Source organism: Dendrobium catenatum, unplaced genomic scaffold, assembly GCF_001605985.2.
Source record: "Dendrobium catenatum unplaced genomic scaffold, ASM160598v2 fragScaff_scaffold_183, whole genome shotgun sequence".
NCBI classification, from domain to species: Eukaryota; Viridiplantae; Streptophyta; class Magnoliopsida; order Asparagales; family Orchidaceae; genus Dendrobium; species Dendrobium catenatum.
In genome coordinates this window covers 109,545-128,357 of record NW_021318645.1, presented here as the reverse complement: position 1 = coordinate 128,357, position 18,813 = coordinate 109,545, and the positions used below count along the sequence as shown (strand labels likewise).

General features: G+C 36.0%; 1 protein-coding gene across 1 annotated transcript in view; it reads right to left on the bottom strand.

Moving 5' to 3' along the window:
• The window catches only part of LOC110097253 (protein VAC14 homolog), a 71,445-nt gene extending 58,027 nt beyond the window's left edge, over nucleotides 1-13,418 (bottom strand). Inside the window, exons 1-10 of the mRNA XM_020823522.2 lie at nucleotides 12,935-13,418; nucleotides 12,721-12,834; nucleotides 12,522-12,587; nucleotides 4,514-4,603; nucleotides 3,783-3,902; nucleotides 3,638-3,666; nucleotides 3,397-3,539; nucleotides 3,219-3,313; nucleotides 2,881-2,967; nucleotides 2,598-2,705 (exon numbers count right to left, since the gene is read on the bottom strand). Of these exons, the coding sequence (XP_020679181.1) occupies nucleotides 2,598-2,705; nucleotides 2,881-2,967; nucleotides 3,219-3,313; nucleotides 3,397-3,539; nucleotides 3,638-3,666; nucleotides 3,783-3,902; nucleotides 4,514-4,603; nucleotides 12,522-12,587; nucleotides 12,721-12,834; nucleotides 12,935-13,024 (942 nt within the window). The 5' untranslated portion in view covers nucleotides 13,025-13,418. The remainder of the gene's footprint in view (nucleotides 1-2,597; nucleotides 2,706-2,880; nucleotides 2,968-3,218; nucleotides 3,314-3,396; nucleotides 3,540-3,637; nucleotides 3,667-3,782; nucleotides 3,903-4,513; nucleotides 4,604-12,521; nucleotides 12,588-12,720; nucleotides 12,835-12,934) is intronic.
• Nucleotides 13,419-18,813: the final 5,395 nt, after the last annotated feature.

Here is an 18,813-nt window from a genome sequence, read left to right as displayed (position 1 = left end):
CCGGGGCCCTCTGAATCGAGTGGTTTTGCCGCCAAATGGCACCACAGATAGCGGTTATGGCCAGAGCCAATACGCTCCTTAATGGCGTTAAATCCTTGAGATATGAATCAATAGGATATGATTGATAGGGCACAAAGCCCTCTGTTAGCTAAGGTGGATTTAAATTTGTCCCCTTAGACAAACATTCAATCTCGGTCTACAAGGTTCCCTTGGACGAAGCAACCCATGGCTGCCGACAAGGATCCTTCTGTCAGGTTGGGTCGACTACCTCCTCTGACTAAGTAGACCAGGGACCACGATGGCCCGGGATGACGGAACCATGGGATCTTGATCGGGCCCATCATCCATTCCCCCACCATCCGCTTTAAGTGTAGGATGGTGCAATTTCTATTTAAATATCAAATCTTCCGAACCAAATTCCAAATCCAAAAGCCCAATTCTTCAATTCCCAATATCCAAACCCTTCAAATTCCAAACTTCCAATCATCAATACCAATACTCATTGCTGCTACTATATGCCAGATAACACGTATCTCTACGTATCTGATCGATGACTAGCCTTAATCGAAAGTTCTCTCTCGTTATCGGGAGGGGTAATTAACTATAGGGGCTTGCGCCTATAGGAAACCAGAACTCAGATCATAAAGTCCTCACAAAATGAGGGCGAAATCTCTGGGTAGTGTCTTATCTACAAACCCATCTGCCTTCCAAAATTTACCTCGGAACTTATTCAGTTAAAACTCCCTCGTCGAAGAAATAAAAAAAGAAATCGCGCGGCGGGGAGGCCGGGGCCGAATTTTCGGAGCCCACAAGTGCTAGCAAGGGGAAAGGAATCTTCTTGCAAGGGGAAAGAAGAAGAGATGGAAAATCAAACCCAGTAGGGAAGTGGGGGATGGCGGGACACAGGGAGTTTAATGGAATTCAATTCCCCAAAATCAGTGAATTGATTTGGGGACTTGATTGGAAACCATACATGGAAGGAAATAAAGAGGGAGACGGTGGGAAAATTAGAAAATCTGAAGACTTGAACGGCTGGATGTAGAGAGAAGTCAGGGGAAATATCTCCAAGAGCTGTTACGTGGAGTTAAAAAATAATAATAAAAAAATCTCAGATTTTGGAATTCTCAGATTTGGAATTCCTGAGAGGGAATTTAGGAATTAATTCCTAAATTCTATTCTCAGGGATGTGGAAATGAATTTCGGAATTAAAGGAGGTGGCATTAGAGAGAAAACAGGGATTTAATTCCAAAAATAAAAAGCAAGATTTGGAAAGGGAATTAACTGCAGTGGAGCCTTGAGATTTTCGGCCAAGGAATAATCTCAGCTTTAGAAATATTTCCAAACAATTGCTGTGACTGTTAGAAAAGATTTCCTAATGTAATTCCAGAGAGGAGTGGCGGGATTGAGAGGAGAAGGAGATTTTATTTTCAAAATCTGATTTCAGGTTTCAGGAAATAAAATTAAAGCACTTGGGGAAAATTCGGTTAAGAGGAAATCTGGGAGAATTTGAAATATTTCCAAAAGAGATACTTAGCTTAAGGAAATAAATCTAAATCCAAGCCAATGAGGTGTCTTGCTTGCATAAATGCAAGTTTAGGATTAGGAAAGCAATTAACCAAATCCACTTGAATTTGAAATTCAAAAGAATTGAGTTAAGAACTTTCCAAAAATAGCATGATAAATTAGGAAAGAAATTTGAATTTCAAATTTTAAATAATTTGAATTTCAAATTAATTCCTAGTATCTTGCACTCCTAATTAGGAAATCCAAGGAGAGAGGGGAAAGGATGAGGCCAGCGGCTAGGGAGCCATGGCCGGCGGTTTGGAGGAATTCCTGGATGGGTGGCCGGTGGCTTTTTGGTGAGCTCGGTATGGAGCTTGGACTGTGAAGTTGAGGGAAAAGATGACAAAACAAAACAACAATATAAGATAAAACGAAAGATGCAAAGAGGAGGGTGGTGGATGAAGATTGAAAATACAAAGAGAAAACCACAAACCCGGCCGTCTCCAAGGTTGGTGGGTGATTCGTTTGCCCTTCTCCAAGGAACTTCAAGTCACGAGTCCGAACCCATCCAGCGGCTGGTGAAACTCTCGATTTCTCTCATAGAAATCTCACTCTCGTCCTCTCTCAAGAAGAACACAAGTGTGGAAAACACAAAATTTTCATATCAAAATTAACCATCATCCTCTTACAATAGCTTGAGGCCCTATATATAGGCCACAACATAAGAAAAATTAAACATTACAAAATTGCCCCTTGGGCCACAACACTCACATAAACTAACCTAGGGGTAAAACAAGAAATAACCGAAAATAAGAGCTAAAATTTTCTAAAATTTAAATTAGAGCCGTCGATTTACGACGCCTCCTGTGATAGATGTGCCAAATCTTCGTGCCGATGTCCGCATCAATAACGTACATATTTTAAATATATATTCTTGAAATATACTTATTTAAAAGTCAAAACAATCACACTAAAGTAACGTACACATTTTATTAATTTATCAATTATTAATAATATTGCAAAGATGAAGGTGGTAAAAAAAACAATATTAAAAGATGAAGGTGGTAAAAAAGCAATATTAAAAGAGAGCTTACAACTCTTATCTTCTCTTCTTTGTCAGATAAGCACGGTAATATTGCTCCAAGGACATCAGCATAGTAAGGAACAAGCTGGTCTCCACCAACTTTTACAAACTCATTAATCTACAAAATCAATAGATGCAGTGTTAATAACGAACTAAACTGTAGTCTAAACAGCAATGAAAAGTAATGAATATTTAACTGTTTCACTTCCATCCAATACAACCAGTGGCTGTTGGAAGATTACCTACCAGAAACCATTACTCAGATAACAAAGAATAAGTTCATTCATCCTTACCCATGTGATAGACGTTAACCGAGTAAATTCATCAGGAGAAGTTGCCCTTTGAACCAAAATTTCAGCCAAACGACCGTAATCTACATTCTTCAGAAAATTTTTAGAATCAGGAAAGCGATAAACAACTATGACAAAAGTTTAGCATATAAGTTGATAATAGTCATCTTGGGTTTCACTTCATACCAAACACATTGTACATAACTCATAACTTCATACCAAACACAATGTACAGAACTGATAACAAACTAAACAAAAAGAACGTAGGAAATAAAATAAGATGCATCTGATCCAAGGAATGGTTCTAGCTAACCACTGAAATATTAATTAAATTTACTTACAGGAGGGTTCTTTATTTCTTGTAAAAATTCTGAAAGTACGGAGTCAGCTTGCTGACGTATTTCATGGCTAGAATCACTAAGCATATTGAACAAACCTGTATAAATTCGAATTAAATAAGATTCATGCTCTGAGGAACAAGCAACGTCTACCAAAATAAATCTACTTCAGAAATATTACCATCAAGAAAATCTGGAAGGAAGCCAAGCATATCAATCTCTGGAACACCATCCAACACAGTGATCCAACTCACCAAAAATTGCCGAACATAGGGGTTTAACACATTCAAGCGTTCCCGTAACAATGGGATAAATTCCTCTATGCTTTAAATATAAAAAGAGAAAAATAAAATTAGATTATTTTCAATGGGAATATGAGACCTTCATGGAAAATTTTAAACAAATGATATCAGATTCTACACCTGAATTGATCACTTTCTGTTACAATATCCTGCTTAGTTGACTGAATGTTAGTAATTATCACAAAAAAAAATGTAAAAGCACAACTAGCCAGAAGTACAAAATTCCCCCTTCGGACAAATAAACAAAATAATTTCATAAATTTACCTTTACAAGCCGATCTAGCAGATGAGCAGCACTTTGTACATTGGCGTCTGAGTCTGCTGAGAGCTTACAAAGTGCATCAAAAATCTGATTGAAATATACAATAAAATCTCCTCTAACAACCTGTCAACAAAAAACAAAACAGTTAGATTTTGCATTACATGAAAGATTAAACTAACTATTATCATGAGCCACTGCTGTCGCCACAATCTTATACATAGAATTCCAGGTTGTTCTTATGAAACAACATTTTCCATTTTTGCCAACTATGGCTTCTAAGATGTTAACTCTTTTTTACACATTTATTTTTGCGCAGCCTGTAGCTATATTAGCTATGGAACACCAAGTTTCCTTCCTAATCATTCCACATCAACTTTATCAATCAAGATTTGAAATGCAATTTACCCTTCTATTGTACATGCTCAAATCATCTGAATCAATTTTCTACTAGCTTATCACTTTGAAATGCTAGTTTTTATTCCCACTATTCATTTAATATAATCATTTCTTAACATTCTCATTTCTCTCATACTTGACCTAACTATTTGTGACTATTTCATCACTAACCACTACTTCTAGTTTAATTACCTTTCTTTTAATTCTTCATTATAACCACCATGTATTAATTCTAAAAGTTATATCCCATTTGCACCCATATTATCCTATTAAATAAATCTGAGATAATCATAAAATGCATTAAGTATAATGCAATAAGAAAATGACAAAGAACACACCTTAGCTATGTTGTATAGTGCTTCACAAGCATAAAATCGAACACTATTGTCTTGGTCAAGGAAAGAATTAAGCACAGGAGGTCCAATTTGCTGAATTCACAAAAAACAACAATATATTAATGAAGTAAAAACTCTATGGAGATTAGTAACTTTTATAAATTGAAGCAAGACATCCTTGAGATACCGGTAGCATAACTTACATTCAGAAAGTAGATTAAATAGAAAGAGATGCAGGATGCAAGTGACTCGCAAAAACTATATTTGTTAATAGTATATACGCATATCCGTTTATCAAAGTAATGCTACAAAAATTATAATAGAAGTAAATCATCTTCTATAGAAGTATGATTTTCCCAAATGAAATTCATCTTCAATCAGATTTAGTTGGCACATATAATACAAAACACAGAGCATATAAATTATAAGAAAAGGCTAAAATTCTAAGGACCATGCATTTCCTAAGGCGAGGTACAGTGGGATAGGTAAATAATGGACAGGCTGAAAATATAAGGATTTAAAGAACACATTAATATTCATGGAATAAAATAAGTGTGAAAATAAAACAGTAGAAGGTTAGGGGGAACAGCTTAAAAAAGGGGACACGGATAAGAAAGTGAAATAAAGATAACAATCAGAAAAGGGAATAAATCAGGAAAGTTGGCTATTTTATGGAGTCCAATTACAAATAACTAAGGGCATAATGATAATATAAAATCATGGCTAAATTTTAGTACAGGTAGAAATGTGAATTAGTCTCAAACAGAAAACCTTAAACTATGGAATTTTACCAGTTGTCAGTTAAGAACTAGATCAGCGCAGATTCACTAGAAAATTTAGCTTGCATATTCGTTCGAGTTTGGTAAGCTTTGGAAAATATGGAACCGCATAACAGCAAAAAAATAACAATAATAAACAAAACTAAATGTCTCTAGAAAGAACAAGATGCAATTGTTTAGAAACAATAATAATAAGTGCTCTACAAAGGTCATAGTCTTCAAATATTTTCTCCATATTTTGAAATATGAGAAAAAGATCAAAATGGTCTTTTAACTCTTTAGCATTGTTTAAAATTGTGCAATATGAGGCCTGTCTCAACACAATTCCAGTGAAAAGCACCTCGAGGAGTAACTCGAGTTTTTTTATAAGGCTTAATGAGGCAGGCACTGAAACCTGCGAGGAAGGATTATCGTGGAGTTGTTGTATCAATGAGATGGATGTGTATCATCCTTGTCATCAATGGAAACGTTCTATGAGAAGGTTGTGTTGTTGTTCAAACATACAGAAGACTCAAGCAAAGGAATTGTTTTTTGTTGTAGAAGAAACTCGAAAGATTTTTTTACTGTGTAGAAGAATAGAATAATGGATTCCATAAAGAAGGTATGTCTTCTTATTCCACGTTGCTTGTAGAAGAATTTCAATTCTACTAAGTCTTGGAGATAAGGTATTTCGAGAAATTGTGTATGAAAGAGCAGTCAGTGACATAGGAAAAAGTTTAAATCCTTGTACAAGATAATTCTTTTGCCAATCAATAGTAACTAAAGAATAAATTATATACATGGAAAACTGAGGAGTAAAAACCATTGAAATAAGTATGTGGATGAATTTAATCGAATGGTTCTTGATTTAAAAAGCTTAGTTCTGAGAATAAATGATGAACATTAGGCAATTACTCTCACAAGTACATTACCAAGTAGGTATGAATATTTTGTTGATGCTATGCTTTTTGGAAAGAATGTCTTAGCAATGTCAGAAGTAAAGGCTGCACTAAATTCAAAAGAAATAAAAAAAAAAGTAAAACATAATCAGGATAGTGCAATTAAATGGCTAATTGTGCGATGAAGATCAAAAATTGAGAACCAATCAAGGTCCAAGTCAAAGGCAAGAAGGAAATACTTTTGTTTTCATAAAGAAATACATTTCAAGAAGTTGTGCCCATAAAGAACAACTAAGAACCAAGAAAGGGTTAGAAAATAAGATGTTGCAAAGTGGAGGAAGGCTATGACAACGTCGAGGTCCTCTCATAAGAAACAATTCTTTAGTGATTCTCCTTTATTTTGATTAATGTCAAATAGCTAAGAGGAATCCTCCATAAGTCTATATATATATACAAGACTTCCCCATGAGTAACTCCTCCATAAGTCTATAGTGCTCGGCTGCAACATCTCATCCAAATAAAGGCATCTTTAATACTCACCCAGTAAGAAAGTTTCTAAATATCGAATGCTTGTAGCACTCAGATTTTTCAGCAACTATAAAAATGGTTACTTAGCAAACAATATCTTCCTCAAGATTTTTATATTCATTTTTGCTAAAATCTAGAGAGCTCTCGATAACCACTACCACGTAATATTCTATAAGGTTCTCCTTCTCAATTCGTGAAAAGGTGAAACTCAAGGTTAAACCCAACAACAAGCTGATCCTCCTGTGCACTTTTCACCATTTAAAACATGCGATTTCAAGTCTATCTTGATATAACCAGGGCAATCAGCAATGTCAATTTGATAATTATATGTCACTTTTGTAAAATGATTAATTTATACCTAAGTGGGCTAGGGTTAAGAAGCTTGGACCTATTATATTAAGATATTGTGATGCACGCAATGACATAATGTTGTGGGAGCAAAGAAATAGGGAAACACAGGAAACAAGACAAGCAATGAAACAGTGGAAAACTTCTCTGTAGTATATTCTGTAAAAACTAAGCTATAAAATGTTCTCCTCAAGTCCCATATAGGGGACGGTATACCAACTAAAAGAGGCCAATCAAGGGGCCAGCTGCTAAGTGTACTATAGTACTATATTTAGTTATATAGGAAGTGGAGAGAATAGCAAAAGATGAGAGGTGGTAGGTCTCTAGGTATAATAATCCAACATAAAACAAAATGTAAATATGTTCCCACATCAGTTCTCCTCCACTTCAGGAGAATTTGCGTCCAGCGAATTGATTTCTATCACTGTCGAGTCAGCTAAATGGTAGGGACTGATATCGGCGACGTTGAAGGTGGACAATGTCAAAATGTTGGAAGGGAGGTTGACGACATAGGCATTGTCACTAATCTTGTGTCTGATAGTGACTGGCCCAACCTTTCTTGGCCTAATCTTCGAATGTGTCCCAACTAGAAATCTCTCCTTAAACGAACCACGACTAGCTCTCCGAGCTGGAAGGTCTTGGCTCTGCGATGTACGTCCGCAGCTTGCTTGTACACATCATTGGAACTTTGCAATTTATCGTGAACAGTATCCAGCATTGACTTAAAGACCCCCGCTAGCTTGGCCGCCTCAAGATTACAGCACTTCGGCAAGATTGCGATGTCTACAATTTGATTAGGAGGTTTAGTGTAGACGACATTAAAATGACACATACCCGTGGATTGATTGCTCATGGAATTGTAGACAAACTCGGCTTGGCCCAAGACATCGTCCCATTTCTTTGGATTGTCCTGCACCAGACATCGTAGCATGTTGCCCAATGTGCGATCCACCACATCAGTTTGGCCATTGGTCTGAGGGTGGTAGGCTGAGCTTAATTTGATGTCGGTTTGAAGTTCCGTGTGAAAGCTCGGCGCTAATTCCTATTGCGGAGGCGTTTGTATCGACATGAAATGCCTTGCTGAAGTTGGGTGCTGCCAACACCAGTGCCGAGGTGAGAGCATCTTTGATGTTGCGAAAGCTTCGTTGTTGCTCATCACCCCATTTAAAAGAGCTAGATTTTAAGCAATCAGTGATCCGGGACATAATTATGCTGAAACCACGGATGAATCTTCTGCAAAAATTTGCTAATCCGTGGAAGCTTCGGATTTCCGTCAATGTGCTAGGTGGCCACTGCTGGATAGTGAGAATCTTGTTTGGATCCATAGCTGCTCCTTGAGCCGAAACAACATAACCCAGAAAATGAACAGAGGAAGTGGCAAATTCACATTTGGTTGTATTTAAGTATAGCTTGTGGGCTCGTAACAAGTCAAAGACACTCCGCAAGTGTCCCCAATGTTCATCTATAGATGGACTGAAGACTAAAATGTCGTCAAAGTAGACCACGCAACACTTGCCCAATAGAGGCTTTAAGACTTCAGACATTAGTCTAAAAAATATCGCCAGTGCGTTGCACAAGCCAAAAGGCATAACTTTCCATTCAATAACCCATTTTGCGTCTTGAAAGCTGTCTTCCATTCGTTTTCGGGCCGAATTCTAATATGATGGTACCCGCTCCTAAAGATGCTTTGAGAAAAACTTAGCTCCCTCCAAATAATATAGCATATCCTCCAACCTTGGAACCGGAAATCGGTACTTGACGGTTATTTTATTGATAGTCCGGCTATCAATACACATCCTCTACGACTCGTCTTTCTTGGGGACCAGTAATGCCGACACGGCACATGGACTGAGGCTCGGTTGAATCAATTGCTTGTCCAGAAGTTCGTCGGCAATCTTCTGCAGTTGTTGGTGTTCGGTGGGGATCATTTTATAATGTGGCAAGTTGGGTAATGCATCCCCTGGAGTAAAATCTATTTGGTGCTATATAGATCGCATTGGCGGTAATTCCTTGGGAAGGTCCGCGGGTACAACATCTGCGAAATCATCCAGTAGCTTCATTACTTAAGGCAAATAATTGACTTGGGTTGTCTCGGGGTTGGCTTCAACTAACAAAATAGCAACAATGGATCTAGCTTCTTTCCCCATCTTCAAGAGTGAGTTGCCTGACACAATGCCAAAGACCAGGCATGCGGTCCCCTTCGTCGCCTGTTGGGGATGGTGTAGTTGATAGTAGTCGTAACTTGCGTCCCTTCCACTCAAAAGAGTACGTGTTTGCCCGCCCATCGTACGTAACTCCCGGGTCAAATTGCCACGTCTACCAAGAATTAAATGGAAAACATCCATATCAAGAACATAACAAGGTATTTCAGTGGTGTAGTGCTTACCAATGGAAAAAATGTACTTGGCAAATGTTCAACACCTGAATGTCAAGGCCCTTTTTAACCCAACTAATCCATAAGGATTTGGGTTTTTGATGGTCTTGAGTTGCAGTGCTTGCACTACAGCTCATGAGATAATGTTTTCGGTGCACCCATTGTCAATCAAGAGGTCACAGACCTTCCCCTTTATAGTACACTTTGATCTGAAGATAGCATTGCATTGCGAGATAGTGTTCTGACTAGCAGTGAGCAACAATTTCTGCAGTACACAAATGATAGGTTCTCCTTCATCCCTGGCTATTTCTTCATACTCTTCCTTGCCTTCAGCTTCGGTCACGAAATTGTAAGGGTCTGACTAGCCTTCAAGAAGCTGTAGTTGTTGATGGTTTGGGCATTCATTGGACTTATGTCCTGGTTGGAAGCACCTGAAACATTTCAGTGTAGTAGGTCGGCCATACGGATTTTTCCTTTCTGGGCCATTCATCTTATTATGAACTTCTTGTTGGGGCAGCAATGCTGCAGGTATAGATTTAGGCACCGGCTTTGATACACTATTATGATTGGAGCTTTAACCACGATTGTCCGATGCAGGAAAATCACTGAATTGCCGGCATTGTGGTAGAGAATAAGCTGGCTGATTGGACTGCATTTCGGCCTTTAAAGCGAAGTTGACCGCCTAGGATAACGACCACATAGAATTCAATTCTAATTTGTCTTGTATAGCTTCTTTCAATCCCCCGATGTAACAAGCTACTATTTGGTTAGTAGTCTCATTCAAGTTGTTACAAGCACTAAGGCGATAAAACTCCTCCGTATAATCGCTCATGCTCTGATGGCCCTACATACACTATTGAAACTTCATGTATAGAGTTTGTTCATAGTCCGTGGGCAAATAGTGGCTTCGCAATAGTTGTTTCATTCTAGCACAAGTTCGGACGTTGCCTTTCCCTTCCCAGTGCCGACTATGCTGCCACCAAGCGCTTGCTCCGCCTCGCAGCCGGCACGCTACATATTTCACTTGTTTGTCTTGCATAATACCCATATATTCAAAGAACGTCTCTACGAATCGTTCACAATCTAGGAAGTCCTCAATATGTAATTTTCCGTCAAATAATGGGATATCCATTTTTACCTTAAATTCTCCTTGGTGTCTTGGCGGAAAATCAAGGTGGTGGCAAGGATGAGGGAAATACGGCGGAACTTCTTCATTGCCGAAGTCTGACGCATTCTACTGCTGTTGAAGTCCAAAATCAACGTCCGAATCGATTAAATCGGGTACATCAGCCCGCCCACGGCGTTCACCTCTGGCGCGCGGAAGAGTTGTGCGATGGGTTGGGGAAATAGATGGTGGCGACAGTTGGACATTGCCGCCGTCGGCTTTAATATTCTGAAATTCTAACCATACCTTTGTGGCAAATCGACGAAACTCTGTCTTGAGTTCCTCCAATTATTTAACAATCTTGGATTGAAGCGCCCACAGAGCACCTTCGCCTTGATCACCGTCGAAGGCGGGTTGTCTATTGCTATCCGCCATTTCTTACCTCCAAGCTCTGATACCAAGTTGTTGTGGGAGCAAAGAAATAGGGAAACATAGGAAACAAGACAAGCAATGAAATAGTGGAAAACTTCTCTGTAGTATATTCTGTAAAAACTAAGATGTAAAATGTTCTCCTCAAGTCCCATATAGGGGACTGTATACCAACTAAAAGAGGTCAATCAAGGGGCCAGCTGCTAAGTGTACTATAGTACTATATTTAGTTATATAGGAAGTGGATAGAATAGCAAAAGGTGAGAGGTGGCAGGTCTCTAGGTATAATAATCCTGCATAAAACAAAATGTAAAGATGTTCCCACATCACATAACTTCTAGAATTAATGCAACATGCTAGAAAGAGGTGCATCAGGAGTATTATATTATAAAAATTTATCATAGAAACTTGAAGGAAATTTATGGAATTATAACTAATTGAGCCTTATACAGGATGGATTTGAGTGTTAATCACCAAAGATATCACTGGAAGCAAAGTTGATTGTGATGTAAAAAGGAAGGTTTTAAGATGCTTATGTAATAAGTATGGGAAGACAAAGTAAAAATTATTCATGCTAAAGGAATGGTGGGAGCATCACCTATTGATAAAAAAATAATGAAAAATATACTTAAATGAATCAAATGTATATAAAGAGAAAAGAAAGTGCACCATGAGTAGTAGATAAAATTAAAGTGAAAGGAAAGAAATGATAGAGGAAAATTTAATGGAGCATGGCAAAGAGTTATGCAATAAGGCTTTCATAAACTATAGCTACCAAGTTATGTAGCATCCATGGATGAATATGGAGGAGGAGTCACATAATGAGAACCATGATCATCATCGCAAAACCAGCATATGTGAGCAAACCTAAAGCATTGATATTATATTTTGTTTTTCTTTGCAGACCAAAACAAAATTGAGCACGGCTATTCGTCATTACCAAATTTTCAAGCGGTCAAAATTCAAAATCCTATATTGTAAATAAGTTGGGCATCGTGCTGGACTATAAAATGTAAATGCTGGACTATAAAATATAAATGAAGGGCATTTATCGTAAGCAGAGTTATGTACATATTTTTTTAGGCTTTCTTTTCCATTTGTTTCGTGTAACACGCACAAAAAGTCTTGCAGCAGTTAATAATGGCAGAAAACCATAAAATACATAGCAGAACAAACACATTATAATGGATGTGAAACAGGATAAATACAAAGAAACTATAGTATTGACAAAAAACTGGTAAATGAACAATATAGGTAGCGCATTCAACCATGTGGCAGGGAACAATAGTTTTTGTTGTCTGAAACTCTTAAAGCTTTGTTTCGGATAGATTTTTTATTGTTTTGTTGTAAAAAAAGCAATCAATAAAAAATAATATATTTTTGGATGACAGTTTTTTTTTCAAAATTAATAATTTGGGAACTAAAAATTATTTATATGGTGATAAATTTCAATCCCTTCCACTGGCACTAAATTTACGACAGAAATAACCTTCCATGGTGCCCACAAAAAAAAAAAAAACAATCAAATACTTCTAGTGTTCTTCTGCAACAGTTTCTTCTAAATACTGACCTCCAGATGCCGAGAAGCTTCTGAAGACAGGCCTACTGTAGCTGCAGCTAGCCCTAGTAAACCCCCCTGGCAATTAAATTAAATAAATATAAAAAAATTACTTAAATGAACAGAAAAGATATCAGACATATTGTAAAACAGAAAACAAATTAGTTCAACAGGAAAAAAATGCCATGACACCAACCACAATCACACACACCTTCCTATGGTTAGCCTGCGGGGAATACGTAAATTCGGTGACTAACAGATTAATTACACTCGTAATCTTGTCATGCTCTCCCGTCTGAGCTAGTTGCTTCACGATGCCTTCGACCTGTGTTTTCCCCCAATTTCCAACTCTAATCAGTAATTATCAAATCTTCAATTAAAGAGGAAGAAAACCAACCGCAACCATGATAAGGGGTACAAAGCACCTCAAGGGCCGCATTCTTGCGCTTCTCGTATAGCTTATCGGCAAGATTCCTGAGAACAGACACCGGAATTATCGACATCGCGTCGGCCATTCCACTGCCGATGGTAGAATCCGCCAGATAACGTCAGGAAATAACAAAACAAAAAAGGCGTTTCCAGAGCTTCTCCTCCTCAAGAAAGACCATCATCGCCGCGACACTCTAGAATGATCTCTGAAAACCGTCTGATTGCTCCTAATCGGGGTTCCAAGCGAGCGGCCAGCGATATCGAGGGTCCCAAGAAGCGATCGTTAAAGACGACCCTAGAAGCCAAGTCGGTGACCGAGGAAGAGACGATGAACTTGCGGGGAGACCTTTCTCATTCCGTTGGCCACCCTTTTCCGTTTTGAGTAAGAAGAGTTACAGCAGCAATGTTTGATCCAGGGTGGTTGGTGAGATGGTCGTAACTCCACGAAACCTGTTTGGCTCGTAAAGGTAATTTGGCTTGTATGCAAAGCCATGGCGTCCTAATTTGATAGCCATGTTTTATTCGGACGGGTGCCCACCCATGTCCATCCATAGTCATTTTTGGGATGTCATACTGTCTATATTCACCCACTTTTTCATACTTTTTGAATGAAGTCTACCACGGATTGATGGTCTTGAGGCTTATTGTCCTTTACTCTGATTGCAAACTATCAAGATGCATATTAGAATTTATCGTAATCGTAACATGGTTAAGTACTGCACATTATATAGTGAGTATTGCAATAATATAAAACATACGATAATTAGCAATGCAAATCGATTTATCCCCCGATGTTGAGTACCCATCCACACATACCCATTGGGTATGGGTGGGTGCATGGGGTATAGGTGGGTGCATGGATGGGTGTGAGTATGGGTACCCAATGCAGGGCTCTGCTTGTCTGACTAAATTTGTTTATTTTAAGAAATATATCAAATTTTATTTTTTAATTTCACATCAACTCATTATAATGGTTGCTTGTTTATTATAGTCTTTTTTTTTTAATACTAAATGATAGAAAATTTATCACATTCCTCCTTTAACAAAAATATGGTGGAATATTATTACAACTAATATCATCCCCAAAAAATAGCTAAAAATAGCATAATTAGCACAAAAATCAACTAACTTATTACAACTATTATAAAAATAAAATAAAATTTGATTGAAATCTTTTAAAAAGATAAATCCTTCGTCAAAATATATTCATTTTCCAAATTAACTTTTCTCATTGAATCCTGAAGTATCTAGATACATTTAATAATAATTCCATTGTATTCAAGCATCCGTCCTTGCATAATTCTCTTCAAAGATTTAACAGCCATCATCTCCAATTGAGCTATATCCCAATGTAAGTAGTTGAAACAAAACACCAACAAAAATCTTCCTTTTATAATCTTTGAATATTCCTCCAATACTTGTTTTACTATATCTTAACAGAGATGCATCGATGTTAACTTTTATCCATTCAGGGGCAGGATGGTGCAAAAACTTATTAAACAGCTGTTTGAGCTTATTAACACCCCAATTTTCCCAAATGAATTTTGTTTGAGATGAAATAGCATAAATGATTACAATATAAGCTATTCTAATATAACAATCTTCATTTCCTCAATGCTTTACTTTATATCTACTCTTCCATGAAACAAATATGGCAGTATAATATATATTATCAATAAAAGAGTTATTATTTGCTAACCTTACCAACTTCTCATAGCATTCAACAAAAGAGATGAAAACATGAACCGGAAATCCTTCCCATTTATTAAAATACTCTATGAATTTGATAAACTTCAAGCATGCAACTGCTATATGTTCTGATGTTTCAATTGATTGGCACCATCTAGGATAAGCATTATTATCCAATAATCTTCTATACATAAGAAAATCGTTAGAAGGAATTGCATTTCGGAATAGATTATTATTGGAAAAAAAAAAACTTTTTTATTATAGTCATTACTTTAAAAAAAGTTTAAATTTAAACTATTTTCAAACTAGTGCAAAGCTTATTCAAACTTAAATTTAAATTTGAATATAATCCTTATTCAAAGCTTTGAGTTTTGTTTTGAAATTGAGAGTTGCTCCTATCATAAACTTCATACATAAACTTGTTGTCACAAATTACTCTTCTCCTTCACATATTGTAAGTCCCATTAAGAATTGATTTAAGCGAGCTTCCATCACAAACTCCTTATTGAGGACCACCTAAGCAAGCTTACATCACAAACTTCTCTTCTCTACTGCATTGCACATGTTCATCATTCAAATAATGCATGCCCTTAATGTGCTCACATCACCATCTCCTTTTCTCTTTCATGCATCCCACTGATGTATACCCCAAGTGAGCTCCCATTACTAACTCTTCTTCTTCGTATTTCTTTGTTTCTACTCCAGTGTATGCCCTGAATGATTCGAACTAGGTTTAAACAAGCATGTTGTTGATGTTACTACCCCCATTATCCATTACAATTGTTCAATCAAAAGCACATCTTTTTTTATGAAGTTGAAGCTAGTAGCATCTCCTTCAAAATATTGAAAATTTTCCTTCCTTCAAGTACTTAAAAAAGGTATTCCCTTCTCTTTAAATTTGTTATTTTCCCTCTCTTCTCTCTCCAAGTCTTTGTCATATTTGCTTGTGGCTATATATGCCATGCAACCATTATTTCTTTCTCTTTTATATAATAGCATGTGATGGTAAGTGTTAATGGATCTTGACTTTTTTAGTTACTAATCTTGAAAAGAAAAAATTATTGGATCTTAAGTTTGATAACTATCAATCTTGAAAATCAAAACTAAATTTTGCCCACTAAGATATAGGGAATGTTGAACTTGAGCCTAATAATCTCTTAATTAGATACTATATTTCTAATATGCCAATTTAGTGGTTGTCACGCCCCAAAACCTAAATTAAAAAGAATTGTCATTTTTATAACAATAATTAGAGCTATCTAATCTTTTTTCAATAATATAAATATCAATGAAAGTCAATCTATTGATCAAAATATCAATATATATATATATATATATAACATATTGTCTACTTACTCCTGGATACAAAATAATAACTAAAAATTACATACAAAATAACATAAAAACATGAAGAATCATGTATTAGATTAATCCACACTCCTGATCTTCTTCCCTGATCAGAAATCATTAAATCAAATATAATAAGCTTAAGAAGACTACTAGGTCACTAAAATTCAACCGCTGAACTCGAAGAATAGAAAAAGAAGCAATATGCATGAATTCATTCAATCCATAACAATAACATTTAATATGATCATAAATTTGTGCATAAACAGTAAAATACAGCTGAAACAAAGCTTATTCAAACTTAAATTTAAATTTTAATATAATCCTTATTCAAAGCTTTGAGTTTTGTTTTGAAATTGAGAGTTGCTCTTGTCATAAACTTCATACATAAACTTGCTGTCACGAATTACTCTTCTCCTTCACATATTGTAGGTCCCATTAAGAATTGATTTAAGCGAGCTTCCATCACAAACTCCTTATTGAGGACCACCTAAGCAAACTTACATCACAAACTTCTCTTCTCTTCTCCATTGCACATAGTCATCATTCAAATAATGCATGCCCTTAATGTGCTCACATCACGATCTCCTTTTCTCTTTCATACATCCCACTGATGTATACCCCAAGTGAGCTCCCATTACGAATTCTTCTTCTTCGCATTTCTTTGTTTCTCCTCCAGTGTATGCCCTGAATGATTTGAACTAGGTTTAAACAAGCATGTTGTTGATGTTACTACCCCCATTATCCATTACAATTGTTCAATCAAAAGCTTGTCTTTTTTTATGAAGTAGAAGCTAGTAGCATCTCCTTCAAAATATTGAAAATTTTCCTTCCTTCAAGTACTTAAAAAAATTCTTCCCTTCTCTTTAAATTTGTCATTTTCCCTCTCTTCTCTCTCCAAGTCTTTGTCATATTTGCTTGTGGCTATATATGCCATGCAACCATCATTTCTTTCTCTTTTATATAATAGCATGTGATGGTAAGTGTTAATGGATCTTGACTTTTTTAGTTACTAATCTTGAAAGAACAAATTATTGGATCTTAAGTTTGATAATTATCAATCTTGAAAATCAAAACTAAATTTTTCCCACTAAGATATAGGGAATGTTGAATTTGAGCCTAATAATCTCTTAATTAGATACTATATTTCTAATATGCCAATTTAGTGGTTGTCACGCCCCAAAACCTAAATTAAAAAGAATTGTCATTTTTATAACAATAATTAGAGCTATCTAATCTCTTTTCAATAATATAAATATCAATGAAAGTCAATCTATTGATCAAAATAATAACTAAAAATTACATACAAAATAACATAAAAACATGAAGAATCATGTATCAGATTAATCCACACTCCTGATCATCTTCCCTGATCAGAAATCATTAAATCAAATATGATAAGCTTAAGAAGACTACTAGGTCACTAAAATTCAACCACTGAACTCGAAGAATATAAAAAGAAGCAATATGCATGAATTCATTCAATCCATAACAATAACATTTAATATGATCATAAATTTGTGCATAAACAGTAAAATACAACTGAAATTGTTATCCCGATTAAACAAAACGGCACGGATGTCGAAGCAGTAAAATAATGAACCATCATTCTTAAATCATATCTCGTAGCAGTGCTATTACAAAAATCATATAAACCAATAAAAAGTGTTAAAACCATAGCAATACAATACAATATTATTCATTACTGGTATAGGAGTGCACACATGATGCTCAATTATACCAGTATCATTGTCTTAATCACGTGCTCAGTAACATTAACAGTATAATTACATGCTCAATAATAGTAACAGTATAATCATATACTCAATAACAATAAATAACAACAATTGATGCATCGCCAATTAGTCATATTAAACAAGTAATGTATTACGGCTTATGTGGCATTTTCCGAGTAATCAGTAATAGTATCTAGAATTGTTGGCTCAGTAAATAGAATTATCACTCTTGCTTGTTGGCACAACAAACTCCTTATTAGGGGTGTTAAAATCGATTTTCAGGCCAGGTTCGAATCCAACCCAAATTTGACTTAGCTTTAATTGACTCAACCCGAACCCAATCCAATTCTAAAAATGGGTCATAAATATGTACCCGGACCCAATCCCATCTCAAACCAAAATCAACCGAGGCGCAAAGGGGACACATAGGTGTATATATGCACATATGCAATAATGTGTACAAAATACATAAAAATGGAAATACAAATAGCATAGAGCTCAAGGGTTATTCCTTTGGTCCTCCAATTCCTTCTTCTTCCTATATTGTTTCCTGCATATAAATAGATATCTCAGTCTGTAGAGATTGAGAACTTTTACAATTTGCTTTTCCATGTGAAATGGAGTTGTGAGGGGACAACTTTGGCTAAGCTTTGAAATAATTCCGTAAGTTGATGTACATGAATTAATTTGTTGCCAAATGCCAACACACTTATCACATGTTGAAAGGATTTGTTTGGGAACACCTCTTCACTGCTTAACAATGATAAAAATAGTTCGTACAAAATTAATAGGCATGAAGCTTATCTTGATCTATTAGCTGGAAGTTTTGATTATAACTAAGAGATTTTGGATTTGAGTTTTACGTACGTGATGCGTGAATTTGCCTTAATTAACCTAAATATCCCAAAATAATAATGATAGGTATTTTAAAGACAATTATTTTGCAATTTTTTATCTAAAAAAAAATTATAGAATATTTTTAAAAATAGTAGCCGAGAAAGATATTCTAAAAAACAAAAACAAAAAATCTTAAGTTATTCTTTTGTTTGGAATAACTTTTCGCCTATTTTGTTTGGAACGAGTTCATCAGGTTTTTTATAATT